This window comes from Grampus griseus (assembly GCF_964374135.1).
Source record: "Grampus griseus genome assembly, chromosome: 6".
In the NCBI taxonomy this organism is placed as follows: Eukaryota; Metazoa; Chordata; class Mammalia; order Artiodactyla; family Delphinidae; genus Grampus; species Grampus griseus.
Window position 1 is genome coordinate 31515450 of NC_139000.1, and position 14628 is coordinate 31530077.

Sequence of the window (14628 nt, forward strand, 5' to 3'; positions counted from 1 at the left end):
GCTCTCTTTCTCTCTGGTGTGGGAATTCTCTCATTTTGGGGAGCAGGTGGGGCTCTGGAGGTTGTCTCTAGTGGGACTGAACAAACAAGCTCATGTTTTGGATTGTATAACTTTCTCTGAATGCATCTTTTGTGAGAGTTTGTGGAGGTTGTGGACACCTCCCCATTGGGCAGTTTCACATTTGCATTTTCCTGGCTTCCAGCTCTATGCAGGGAGCCCAGTTCTAGCTCCCTGCTTTCCATACCTGGGGCTGAAGCCTCAGCTTCCAGCATTGTTTGTTGGCTGTTGAATACTCAGCCCCCAAATCCCATATCCAGTTCTGTGCTCCTGTGTATCTTCATGAGTTCTGGCATAGTTTCTGGCACCTAGAGATATCACCCATTCTGGCTTTTGAGCTTGGCTGTATTTTTGTTTTGTTTTTTAGAGTATATTATCTGTATTTCCCTGTGTTTGGGGAGTGGAGGGGGGTTGGTTGGTATTATCTGACCAGAATACATCAGAAGTTTGCAGAGTTAGTGGAACTCCTGAAAATTATCTGTGAAATATTGGACTTTCATCAGTTCCTTTAGAGTGGTTTAGAACCATTGCTTTATGTTGACCTAAAATCTCAACTTCATAACAATTTATATAGAGTTGGTACAGTTATTTCTGTGCATGACAACTCTTAGAAAACCCTAAGAATGGCTCTTCAAATGGTATTACTTACATCATTCATGGTACCCAGGTCTCTCTTCTGTTTGGCCTGACAGTTTTCTTTAATTGTGGTGTGTGAAGGTGGAATTCTGAATTTTACTCATTCATTCAGTATACTTGTATTTGGTGTAATGTAGAATCCATAAGCTCTTTTAGCAGTTTTGATCCACATTTGAAATCCACTGAAGTTCAAGTAGAAAGTGAATATATTGGATCGGTACAGTAGTAACTTATTAAAAAGAAAACCGAATGGGTAGGAATTGTGGAGGTAGGAATTTGAAACCCAGCAGGAACCAAAGCAGCTTCCTCTATTCTTTTTTCTTCTAAGTTTTGTAGTCTTTAATCTCTGTGCCTTTGCCTCCTCATTAGCTATGTCTACAGTCTGGCTTTCTCTTTTCTCCTTGCACATGGCTGTCCTAACCTGGCTGTGCATGAGTCCACAGGCTGAATAAAGTCTCTTCAAATAAGAGGATCTGTTTGGCTTAATGGATTTGGTATCTACGTTTGATGCAATTGCTGTATGTGGAGTTGGGAGTGGGGTCAGATGGTGAAAGGTCTGGAGGTAGGCTTTCTTAGAAAGACTTGGGACTGGGAGGATTATGCACTCTTGGTAGAGAAATTGTAACAGGCTAAGGTCAGAGCCTTTAGCAGCCAGTGAACTTTTCCTCCAAAAGGATATTGCTCCATTTAATTGACACACTTCTAGAATGTGGTTAGGCCACTTACCTCTATCATAAAACATTTTTGTTCCTGTTCTATAAAGATACCGAAAGAATGATGCTCACTGAAATTTGGATTTATTTACCATCTCTGGCCTGTAATAGTTCCCTTACTGGCTGTTTTCTCAAATCCCTTTGGTTCCTTGTGAGCACATCTTTCTCTGGAAAGCTGCCCTGTTCTAACACATTGAAGAGACTCATAATCCAGGTCAGAGGCTTAGAGTTTCATGAAGTTCTTTTCTTCCCTTTTTGCCATTGGGACATTCTTACTCTTTTGACATTTGGTGTTGTGTAATAGACAGTTGAATAATGTCCACTGGTAGAGAATAGTACGCATGTATACATCATTCTGTGGTGAATTCTGTGTTAAATATGATCACTAGGGCTTCAAGAATGTCTTGTTAAGCCCAGGGAAACGCTGGTTGCTAGGCTTCCTGAAACCTGTAAAATAGGGGAAGCAGCTGATTCTTCACTGCATTTGCTTTTTTAGCTCTGATGAAACCCAGTTCTTACTAGTTTTGGTTTCTGGGGTTTTATCAGAAAACACCGTGTTTCTTAAAAAAGGACATTTTCAGTCTTGGGAAGTATGGAAAGGGCACTTTTCCTGTATGCGTTGGTTCACTGACTCATTTCTGTTTTGTAGGGACAAGCTGTGGGGCGTCTGTGTCTCCATCCTGGCACTCCTGCCTCGAGTGCTCAGGTTGATGCTGCAGAGCCTGCGGGTGAGCAGAGCTGGACCTGAGGAGCTGCCTGTTGTGGGCCAGCTGCTTCGCCTGCTGCTGCAGCACGCACCCCTCAGGACTCACATGTTGACCAATGCCATCTTGGTGCAGCAGATCATCAAGAATATCACAGTAAGAAGCATGAAACAAGGGCTTTGTACTGTTCATAGTAGATTCATGGGCATGGAGGTGCTCTTGGGAGGCCAGCGTTTCTGTGTTGACGGACTCCTGGAATTAAGCCCAGTGTGGTGATTTCTTAGGGCTTCCCCTGCCGTCTAGTAACTGACTGTCATAACCAGCGGGGTGACTTTGATTGCAGAATCAGTACTAAAAACCGTAAAATACTCAAACTGAATTAAGGTGGCAGGCAGCTTAGTTGGAAAAAGTACAGGCATCAGAGTCACTCCTACCTGTTTTGTGATACAGATTCTATTGCTTAACTGTGATAATTTGGCAAGTTGTGTGGGCTTTTTTTTTTAACCTATCTGAGCTTTGTTTTCCTAGCTGTAGAAATGGGAATAATAGCAACATTGTTGGGTTTTGTTGACCATTAAATGAGATCGTCCAAGTAAGGTTTATACTGTAACTGATAGTTACTAAGCACCCAACAAATGTTAGCTGTCATTAAGGAAATTTAGCAGGAATAAACGAAGGCCTATTTCTAGTCACTTAGTTCACTGGAGAGGCGGAAGAAGTTGGAAGTTGCAGGCTTCAGCTTTGTCTAATGGTTGGTTCTCTGTGTTCACCTGGGGCGGGCAGTTCTGTTTATTAAGGATTCCCTTGGTGTTTTTGGTTTGGGAGAGTTAAAGTGAGGTTTTTTGTATAGGCCTTTGATTGGAGGGGGTTATTAATTGGTATATGTAATAATACTTCAGAGTAACAGAGCTTATACCTACATATAACAAAAGATGTATTCTGAATTTTCTCAGTAATGGAAGAGGATGCAGAATTCAGAAATAGTAGAAGGGAAGAAAAGTTAAGAACTTGGATCATTCCGAGGTTGGAGAATCAGCCAGTCTCTATAAGAATGACAAATTGAGACCTGTTGAATCATTATTCTCAGTGAATGTTATGAGATTCTACAATGCGAAGGGGCGGAAGTGCAGAGTGTAGGGGTGGTTAATGGTGAAATTTCATTAGTCCCTAGCAAATGTGGGAGGGAAGAGACCCAACAAGAAACTGGTAGCACTTAATACTTGAGGATGAAACTAGGAATTTTAACTACCTGTGGTAATAATACCTGATTAATAGGTTCCTTTTTTCAGTGAGATTTCATTTGATAATTTATAGATGAGGATACTATCGCAAGGACTGTTTGAGATCTTGTTTGGGTGGGGGAAAAAACCATCAGGAAGCAGTTTTAGTACAACTCTCATATTACTCTTGTTTTCCTCTGCAGACATTGAAGAGTGGAGGTGTTCAGGAGCAGTGGCTTACAGACTTACATTATTGCTTCAATGTGTACATCACTGGGCATCCCCAGGGACCCAGCATGTTGAGTACAGTGTATTGAAAAGGCACTGTGGCACCTCTGTTTGAAATTGTTTATTCACATCTAATTTTGAAGAGACTGATGTAATAAATGTTTGTCATTAAAGCTGAACTTTTAAAGAAGTTGTTTATGAACCTTCCTTTGCACTGAAATAGGAAAATAATGCTTGGGAGTTCCCATTGATGCACAGGCTGGCTTCCTGGACTAGCATGTGATATGTGGTAACAGGTATTCTGTATTTCATAGCTAAGTATATATAAAATACAAAGCGATAATATGGTACCTTCTATTGTATAGTAAAAAATAAGCTCAGTCTTTGTGGTCCCATCTAGGCAAACTTTATTCTTTTTGTTCTCAGCCCCAGTTCATTCAGACAGCAACAAACTAAACTAGTTTTTGGTTTGGTTTTGTTTGGGAGTGGTTGCTTCTCACTCTGGAGTTGTGTTTCCAGAGGATTTCTAGCAAGATTTCAAAACAGTGCTCCCATTTGTTGTGGATTTTCCTGTACCTAAATGGTCCTTGGTCTGAGCTGGGTAACGCTTACAAAATGGTTTTCTACTAGTGATCCATTGTAAGAGTTCTTAATTTATGTTATAATCATTTTCATAAAAATGAAGTAATTTAGTTAGCCAACTGTAAAAAATCCAGGTAATTAAATAACACTTCATTGCTTCCAATCTCTTACTGTCAGGACAGGGGTGGCAGTAATCTTAAAATGCAAGCAGTTCTAGAAATATTTGTGAGCCTAATATGCCATTGTTTCTGCCTGTCTACATTCCTAGTAGCTTTGCCCTTAAAAAATGTGAAAAAGCCCACAATCACTGGATTTTATTTAAACCATGTGTTCTTAGAGAGCTAGAATGCATAGTTAGCACATTTTCCCATGCCAAAGGAACAGCATTTTGACAAGGTTGCTCACCTCTGCAGGTCAAGCAGAAAATACACGTGGAAGGTTAAGGCCTGAATTGGCACCCCGTGCATGAGTGCCTGGTCTGTAGACCTTCCCGACTGAGGCCTTGGTGCTGTGATACTGCTGGTGCTCAGCAGAAGGAACGCCATTCACAGGACGTGGCAGCAGCCTGTGGCCTTCAGAGGCTGACGCGGCAACTGTAAAATGTAAGCAATCAACAGTATACCTATTACAGTCTTACAGTGTCTAACAGCAAAACACTGGGTCATGACTCTGGTCTAAAAATTAAAACTGATGATGTTGGAATAACAGGATGTGGTGTCTGTAATGAAGTCCATTGCATTAGCTTCCAGAAAAGTAGTGAACTGAAGGTATCTGCTGTGGGACAGGCTCTTCCCCATCTCATTTAGGTTCTTCACTGGAGCCAACAAACCAGGCTTGCACCAGTTGAGGAGAAATCCCAACCCAGCAGCATCTTTAGTGCTCACTTCCTTAGTTTTACTTAGACTTAACTTATTAGAAATACTCTTTTCCGGCCGTCCTCACGGACATGTAGGCACACGGGCAGTTTTGCACAGGTATAGTCTACCCTGGTCCTTGCAGCACTGGCTAAGAATTTACAAAACAGTGCTGTGTAAGAGCAGAAAGAAAACACATTTCTCTCGGTTGTTACCACATTTTCAGGCTAATTAGCCTTCAGGCATGGATATTAAAGTTTTCCCAAAGTGTAAACGCTAATCAGAGAATTCTGCACTAGCTACTAGAACCGCCCCCTCCGGGCACAGTCTTCCTCCATAGGCAGTCGAAGCTTTGTTTTGTTTCTTGATGGGTTAGCTGATTGCAGGTTATAAGAAAAATTCTTTGATCTTCCACTGTTCTCAAGGAGGTGTATACACTGCAAGTTGCTCACTGTTAAAAACAAATACCAGATATTCAGATTATTATTATTGCTACTATTATTATTATTTTTGGCCACGCCGTGCGGCATGCAGGATTTAGTTCCCTGACCAGGGATCGAACCTGCGCCCCCTGCATTGGGAGTGTGGAGTCTTAACCACTGGACCGCCAGGGAAGTCCCGATATTCAGATTATTAGTTTTAATGCTGAAGGACAGAGTTGATTGGTGGGGAGGAAGAAGGGTTTAGGTTGGATTATCTATGGGGCTGAATAAGGTGATGGCTAGTTTATTGTAGAGACAGGAGGACGTCAGCCCTCCATTTTCCATCCTCTCACAGATACCTGACATCTTTAAGGAATAACCCTGACTATGAGGGGGCAGCTGCTTGAGGAGGTAGGACTGGAACTTAGGTCTTCAGTCTGCCTGGAATAACTGGTATGATATTGCCTTCTCTGTGCATCTCTGTAACATAACACAAACATATCTATCATTTAACTTTCCCTGTGCCACATACTTGGCTATAGTCCATTCTAGAAAATAGGCTCCTTTGAAAACTATTCAGGTGATAGAATAATAGGCATATCAAACAAAGTGGATTTTTTTTTTAGGCCTTTTTATGACTTTGAAATCACAGAGTTACAGGATGCTACAATTGAAAAATTTTAGTGGTGAGCTCAACCCTCTCTCTCACTTAACAAATGAGGATACTGAGCCCCCGACCAGTTAAGAGAACTTGCCGAAGCCGTACTGCTGGATGTCGCTCCTAAGTGGAGCAAAGAAGCAAACATGAAAGGTGAGTAGTTTTTAAAAAGTTACAAAAATATGTCTTTCTCTCATCTGGTTTTATTACTGTTACTTCAATAAAGTTAAAGTGAACTGTTTGGGAACTCTGGTGTGTTTGTGGCTGCCTTTGTTGTATCAAGTCTTGAGCTGTCATCTGCATACCCCTCTGCAGGTGGGCAGGAATATTCTGCATTCATACAGGGGGTACCGTTTTTAGTAATCACTTAAGCCATGGTTATTCCATTCGTTGGAATGGAATTTTTTTTTTAGAGGAAATTCTTTTATTTTTAACAAGAAGGGCCCCCAGATTTAGGACATTGGTATATATTTGCTCTCTGGTCATGACTGTGCTGCTGTTTTCTGTGGGTGTGGGTGGTTTGCAGGTGGGTGTAGAAGACTGAGGAGAATGTGATTGTTTGCTTCCTGGATGCAGGTAGAGAAACAGTCCAAGGAGTTTGTTACTGTGCTCTAACCAGCTCACTTTCTGCTCCTTGTTTTAAGAGGTAAAGGCACTAGTAAAGTCTCCCCCCAAATTGAAGGGGTTAGGAGCCACAGTCTTCACTCAAATATTTGAGCACCTACAATGTGCCAAACAATGTACTAAAGCTAAGTAGAACAGTGAGCAAAATCCAAAGATCCTTAACCTCATGGAGTTCTCAAAGCAAAAATTTCTATTCACGGTAAAGACTAAAATGAGTGGTTTGTCCTTCTTGGTTCCATTTGCCATCTGTGATTCTGCATTGCAGAAACCTACTTACATGTATGTCCAAGTCATGCTCATTTCATGGAAATTTATAGACTGTATTCTGTATAAAACACAGGCTGCAGCTAACTAGCTAGGAGCTCTGGTGACCATCAGCCTTATTCACAGGTTAATGGTTAATGTGGGTAGGTGGGCGTCATAAAACCTTTGTCCCCCAAGCTTAGGTTTAGGAAAAGATTCTCTTTGGTCCTCATCTGTTTTCAAGCCAGTGTAGGACAAACAAGCTGATAGTTTATATGACGTCCTAAGAAACCATTATTTCTTTTATTTATTCTGTCCTTTAACTGTGAGTCCTTTAACTAAAAACCTTTATGCCACTAATCACCTTCATTTTTAAAGATTTGATAGTCCTGGACTTTTGAGACAAAGTAAAAAATGCTCTGATTATCTCATTTTAATATCTGATTATCTAAATGCTACTACTTAAGTAGTTTTATCTGACAATGTGTTTTTGAAACTATTCTTTAATTCACTCAAGTGTAACTAGAGGTTTGTTTTGTTTTGTTTTAAACCTAGAACCATGGGCCTGATTCCTTTGAAAGTCTCTAATTGCCCCTGATTAGCCTGTCTATATTACATGAGTTGCCCAACTCTTATTAAAGCTTTGGCAGTAATTACTGTCCCCCCACCTCTTGGTTTTCCCCCCATCAAAAATAAATGAATGTTAAAGTTCACGCTGACAGTCATTGTTCACCTTCCCAGCTGTGCTCTGTTCCTGCAGGATGACTGGATCAGGGACTGGGGGGAGTGTGTTGCCATAGCCACCCATGAGAAACACTGGACCTGGCATTAACTGCTGACAGCACTGAACTTATCACCCAAATTTAATTCTGGCATGAATGAAGGGGCCCTGAGTAAAACAGTCTTGTCTTGTGGCTAAAAAGAAAGTTCCCTGAGCTGCTCCTGTATGAGTGGAAGTGTGCACAGTTGAGCCTGAGCTGGACATGCTATTAAATATTAAAATATTAAATGCCTCCTTAGGGGGCCCTAAAAGGCAAAAGTCAGAATCTATGGTCAAGGGACTTCTTCCCATCTTTGGGAAGGAGCTGGAGGATCTTAATGTGAAACCAAAACAGAGCAAGAACTCCCAAGGTATTACTTTGAAGAATGACAGTATTTGTGTTTCCCCCTCCTGTATGTGAACAAGTATGTAAAAGTGATCAGTAATAGGTGCCACTTATTGCTTCTGCTGGAGGTAATGTTATTACGCTTTTGCTTGCAAAAATAACTTGCCTCTTACGGAGAAGAGATGTTTATTATAGTGGTAATTCCATGAAAGGGGGATGAAGAACACATGTAATCCTGAAATCAAATGACTCTTGGAACCCCTGGCAGTCTGTTCTAATGTCTTCCACCTTTGGGGATGAAACAAAAAAGGGAACTGTTTCCCCACATGGTCTCCCCACTCTGCTTTGCCCATGCAGTGGCTGCCTTACCTGAGTTGAGACCCAGCACAGAATGGGCTTTTGAAGATCTTGTGGGCTGATGTACTTTTCCTTCTAGAGAACCTGAAATCAACCAACAATGATCATCTGTTTCTGACCAGTGACAACTGTGGCCTGACCAAGTTCTGAATTCTTTATTGAGGTGAAGGCTTGAGCTTGCAGGTGTCTGCCGAGATAGATTAGGCATGGTGTGGAAAAACTACATAGGCCTGCCCGGGTCAAGTCTGCAGATTTTGCTGCCAGGGCCGCAGATCTGTTTGTAAGGGTGCCCTGACTTAACTTTTTTCCACTGGGGAGCTAGCCAGTCCTGTTCTCTGAGTTTATTTGGATGGGCACTTTGCAGAGCTGAAAGTGTTTCAGTATGCAGCAGTTCATCTGCTAAACAAGTATGTACTGTAGGGCTTGGATCTGGGGTATTCCCACAGATAGGCAACTCTGTACTATCTAAGCGTAGGGAAGTCAGTGTGAGGCAGGCAGGGTCTGCCTGGGCCTGGAGTCCTCTAAATGGAGAATTTTAGGAAAAACAGGCAGCAGCCTAGAGCGGTTGCTGTGGTGAGGCTTTCAGTCATGAAGCCCAGCAGACAATCTCTTGGCTGTAAGGCTTTCTCGGGTGAGATACCAGAATACCTCATGAAACCAATTCTGACCCAGAATTGCTGGAAGGGAGGCACTAATTATGATGAGAATTCTGTTGGTGCCTGGAAGTTTAATAAAGTTCCTACCTGAATGGAGGTTTGCCCAATGTAATTAAATCCTGTTTTCAAATTCTGTTGTGACACACTCTGGGGGTGCTTGTTGTAAACTACAAAGTACCCAGAAGGACAGTTACCGTAGATCTGCTTGAGCACTGAGTGCCTGGTGGGCTTGGTGCCTGAGCTGCCCTTGGGTGGACTCTTGGTGGTCCTGGTTACTGCCATGGCCTTTGGGGGTTTCAGTTCCAGTTCCTTCCTCCAGACCTGGAGGATCAAAGCCATGTACTCTTGGTTCCATCTGTCCATATCTCTGGTTCCAAGCTGCTTTATGTGCAGAAGGTGGGATAGGTGCTTCCTGAGCTGGTAGCTGGTGGGGTCAGAGGAGGGGAGAGACTTTAAGATCACAATATTGAGAAAACCAATGTTCCTTAAAGCTCCTAGAAGCTATAGGAAGAGTAGTTGCTGAACTCTTGGGAGATTCAGTCAAGCTCCCGTTCCTAATTTCACTGGCAGTATGTTGAATATTGAATTCTGTCTTTGTCCATCAGTACTTCCTGAACTAGGAATCAATCAGATGGGTCCTTGCCCTCAAAGTGGGACAGGCCAATGTGTAAACAAATACAGTATGAGAAGTACTATGTGAGAGCAAAGAGCTAGATGGCTGATATTTGTGCTGGGTTTTAAGGGATGAGTAGGAGCTTGCTAGGCAGGGAAGGGCATTTTAAATAGCAGAACTGGCATAAGCAGAGGTAGATGCATTTGTGCAGGAATGTTAACGTGAGATGTGTGTGAAGCATTATGTATTTGGTAAGGGAAGGAGGATGGGAGGCTGGGCTACATTGTGGAAGCTGTGTCAGGGGAGTTGAGTCATAGCCCAGCCCATGGCTGAGTGTAGCTCCTACCTGGCCCCTACCTGATCAGGAAGGCTGGCCAGACCACCTGGAAGCTGCGTAGCCCGTCCAGCAGTGCTCAGGAAGGGTGTACAGTAGGCAGAGCCAATCATCCACAGAATAAAGCCAATAGCACTGTTCAGCCAGGAAACTCGGGGAGCAGGCCAGTTTGAATCAAGGCCACAAACAGAGGCTTGCCACCTTTGGAACCAGTTGCCCCCAGGATAAGAAAAGTAATTCATAGCCCCAGCCATTGCTGAATACAGCCTTCAGCCTGTCCAACCAGGGGAGCTCACCAGAGCACACAAGAAGCTTTGCAGCCCACCCATCAACCTTTCTTACCGTAGCACTTGAAGAGAGCACAGCCCGTGGCTCCCCCACTCCACCCCAGAATAGAGCTAGTGGCTGTGTCTGGCCAGGGAATTCAGTGCACAGTCTTTTACCCAATTTGGGTCCCTGAACAATGAGCTGTGCAGGCCCTGGGCCTGTCCTACTGTCCCACCAGAGCAAGGAAACTAAATCATACCCCTGCCTACTGCTGAGTGCAGTGCCCAGTCCTGGCTGTCTAAGTAAGCCTGATCAGAGAGCCCGGGCAACTGCGGAGCCCATCCTGTAGCCTCACTTGAGGAGGGAACCAAACCAACAGTCCTGTCCAACTGTTCGCAGTCAGCAGTGGCAGCACCCTCCTCCTCCCACCCCCTGCTCCACAACCTCAGAGTTTGGGCAGTGGCCCTGCCCCCAAAGAGACAGCAAGCCCCACCTGCTCAAAATACATTACCAGCAGACACATCCAGAAACCCAAACTGAGCTGACTGTTGAAGAGTTCAGTTTGCTCTCTGCCAAAGCAAACCTGGAAGAGGAGCCTGCTTATTCAAATGCACAGATGCCAACATAAGGAATCAAGGATACAAAAAAATGAAAAAACGAAACAGGTAAACATGACACCAAAGGAAACTTTAAAAAGCTCTGAAAACTGACCTTACGGAAATGGAGATCTGTGAACTGTCAGACAAAGAATTCAGAATTCTCTTAAACAAGTTTAGTTGTCTGTGTGATCTTATAGTTCACTAAACAAAATTAGACAAACAATGCATAAACAAAATGAGAAAAAGTTCTAAAAAATAAAAACTATCAAAAAAAAAAGCCAAATCCTGGAGCTGAAAAATAAAATGCCTGAACTGAAGAAATCAATAGCTTCAAAGGCACACTTAACTATGCAGAAGAAAGAATCAGTGACCTAGAAGACAGGACATTTGAAATTATCCAGTCAGAGAAGGCAATAAGAAAAAAGTGAAAAAAGCCAATGGGAGACGTATGGGACACAAAAGAAACAGTATCTGCATTATGGGAATTCCAGAAGGAGAAGAGAAAGGGACAGAAAGTATATTTAAAGCAATAATGGCTGCAAACGTCCCAAACCTGAGAAGAGAAATAGACATCCAGACACATGAGGCTCAAAGGACCTCAAATAGGTTGAACCAGCGTAGGGCTACACTGAGACACATTATAATTATTAAAAGTCAAAGACAAAAATAATTTTGCAAACAGAAAATAGAGAAATTACATACAAGTGAACTCCCATAAGACTATAAACAGATTTCTTGTCAGGAACTTTTCAGGAAAGAATGGGATGACAGGTTCAAAACATTGAAAGAGGGCTTCCCTGGTGGCGCAGTGGTTGAGAGTCCGCCCGCCAATGCAGGGGACACGGGTTCGTGCCCCAGTCTGGGAAGATCCCACATGCCGCAGAGTGGCTAGGCCCATGAGCCATGGCCACTGAGCCTGCGCGTCCGGAGCCTGTGCTCCGCAACGGGAGAGGCCACAACAGTGAGAGGCCGGCTCGTACTGCAAAAACAAAACAAAGCAAAACAAAACAAAACATTGAAAGAAAAAGACTATCAACCGAGAATACTATACCCAACAAAGGTATCTTTCAGAAATTAAGGAGAGATGATAAATACTTTCCCAAATAAGAGCTGAGGGAGTTCATCACCACCACACCTGCCTTACAAAAAATGCTAAAGGGAGTAAAGTAAAAGGACATTAATCATCTTAAGGCAGTGTAAAACTCACAGGTAATAGTAAACATATAGTCAAAGTTAGATTCTGTAATATGGTAATGGTGGTGCATAATTAACATACAACTCTAGTTTAAAAGTAAAAAAAAAAGTAGTAAAAATAACCATAACGACAGTAAGCTTTATTGGATATGCAATATAAGAAATATTTATGTAAACTGTAACATAAATAATCTAAAATGTGAAGAGGGAGAAGTATAATATTTAGCAGTGCTATTGAAGATAAGTTAACAGTTTAAAATAGGGTGTTATTTTAAGATATTTTAAGATACTTTATGTAAGCTTCATGGTAACCACAAGGGAAAAACCTGTACTAATTACACCAAAGAACATGATAAAGAAAAAGCAGACTGATATCAAAAGGCATCAAAACACACAGAAAAGATAGCAGGATAAGAAGTGAGGAACAATGGATCAACAGAACAGCCAGAAGACAATTAACAAATTGCAATAGTAAGTCCTTACCTACTAATAATTACTGTAAACATAAATGGATTAATTCCTCCAATCAAGACAGAATGGCTGAATGGATTAAAAAAACCCAAAAAACAAGATCCAATGATACATTATATTCAAGAGACTCATTTTAGCTTTAAACACCCACACACACAGTGAAGAAATGAGGATATTTCAAGCAAATGGTAACCAAAAAACACACCCAAAAACAAAAAAAGCAGGGGTAACTATAATTATATCAGACAAAACAGACTTTAAAAATGTTATAAAGAGGGCTTCCCTGGTGGCGCAGTGGTTGAGAGTCCGCCTGCCGATGCAGGGGACATGGGTTCGTGCCCCGGTCCAGGAAGATCCCACATGCCGTGGAGCGGCTGGGCCTGTGAGCCATGGCTGCTGAGCCTGCGCGTCCGGAGCCTGTGCTCCTCAACGGGAGAGGCCACAACAGTGAGAGGCCTGCGTACCGCATTAAAAAAAAAAAATTGTTATAAAGAAACAAAGAAGGTCATTACATAATGATAAAGGGGTCAATCCATCTGGAAGATATAACAATTGTAAATATTTATGCACCCAACATCAGAGCACCTAAATATACAAAGCAAAACTACCAAAGCTAACAGAAGAAATAAACAGTAATAGCTAGGGACTTTAATACCTACACTCATCAATGGATAAATCACTCAAAGGGTCAAAGAGGAAACTGGATTTGAACACTATAGACCAAATGGACATAGACATATAGAGAATAGTTATCCAACAATCAGAAAAAACATTCTTCAAGTGCACATGGAACATTTTCTAGGATAAATCATGTGTTAGGCCACAAAACAAGTCTTAGCAAATTCAAGAAGATTGAAATTATACCAAATATCTTCTCTGATCATAATGGTATGAAATTAGAAATCAATAATAGGGAAATTGGAAGACTCATAAATACATGGAAATTAAACACTCTCCTGAACAACCAATGGATCAAAGAAGAAACTGAAAGGGAAACTTAAAAGGTATCTTGAGACAAATTGCAAATAGAAACTCTACATACTAAAACTTATGAGATGCAGCAAATGTAATTTTAAGAGGGAAGTTCATAGCAATAAATGCCTACATTAAGAAATAAGAAAGATCTCAAATAAACAGTCTAACTGTATGCCTTAAGGAACTAGAACAAGAGCAAACTGAGCCCAGAGTTAGAAGGAAGGAAATAATAAAGATTAGAGCAGAAATAAATGACATAGAGAACAGGAAAACAATAGAAAGAATTTAAAAAGCTAAGTTGGTTCTTTTTTTTTTTTTTGCGGTACGCGGGCCTCTCACTGTTGTGGCCTCTCCCGTTGTGGAGCACAGGCTCCAGATGCGCAGGCTCAGCGGCCATGGCTCACGGGCCCAGCCGCTCTGCGGCATGTGGGATCTTCCCAGACTGGGGCACGAACCCATGTCCCCTGCATCGGCAGGCAGACTCTCAACCACTGCACCACCAGGGAAGCCCTAAGTTGGTTCTTTGAAAAGGTAAACCAAATTGGCAATTAGCTATACAAACCAAGAAGGGAAAAAAAGGATTCAAAGCAACAAAATCATAAATGGAAAAGGAAACACTGCAACTGATACCACAGAAATACAAAGGATCATAAGAGGCTACTGTAAACAACTATATACCAACAAACTAGACAACCTAAAAGAAATGGAGAAATTCTTAGAAACAACCAACCTACCATGACTGAATCAGGAAGAAATAAAAAGTCTGAACAGACCAATAAAGAGTAAGAAGATTGAATTTGTAATAAAAAATCTCCTAATGAAGAAAAGTCCAGGACCAGATGGCTTCACTGATGAATTTTACTAAACATTCAAAGAAGAATGTCAATCCTTCAAATTCTTCAAAAAATTTGAAGAGGAGGGAACAATCCCAAACTCACTTCATGAGCCTACATTACCCTGACACCAAAGCTAGAAAAAAATTCCACTACAAGAAAAGTATAGGCCAATATCCCTGATGAATACAGATGCAAAATTTCTCAATAAAATACTAGCAAACCAAATTCAGCAGCAAATTAAAAGGATCATTCCCCATGGTCAAGCAGGATTTATTCCTG

At 41.8% G+C, this 14628-nt stretch overlaps 2 protein-coding genes across 4 annotated transcripts in view; one reads left to right on the plus strand and one right to left on the minus strand.

Moving 5' to 3' along the window:
• Positions 1–3748, plus strand: part of TEX10 (testis expressed 10) — a 56113-nt gene extending 52365 nt beyond the window's left edge. For all 3 annotated transcript variants that reach the window (XM_082657272.1, XM_082657273.1, XM_082657274.1), the window contains 2 exons: positions 2056–2266; positions 3534–3748. In XM_082657272.1, the coding sequence (XP_082513398.1) occupies positions 2056–2266; positions 3534–3647 (325 nt within the window). In that variant the 3' untranslated portion in view covers positions 3648–3748. The remainder of the gene's footprint in view (positions 1–2055; positions 2267–3533) is intronic.
• Positions 3749–4594: 846 nt separating this feature from the next.
• Positions 4595–14628, minus strand: part of INVS (inversin) — a 142465-nt gene continuing 132431 nt past the window's right edge. Inside the window, 4 exon segments of the mRNA XM_082656550.1 lie at positions 4595–5362; positions 5365–5445; positions 8417–8488; positions 9255–9484. Of these exon segments, the coding sequence (XP_082512676.1) occupies positions 5271–5362; positions 5365–5445; positions 8417–8488; positions 9255–9484 (475 nt within the window). The 3' untranslated portion in view covers positions 4595–5270.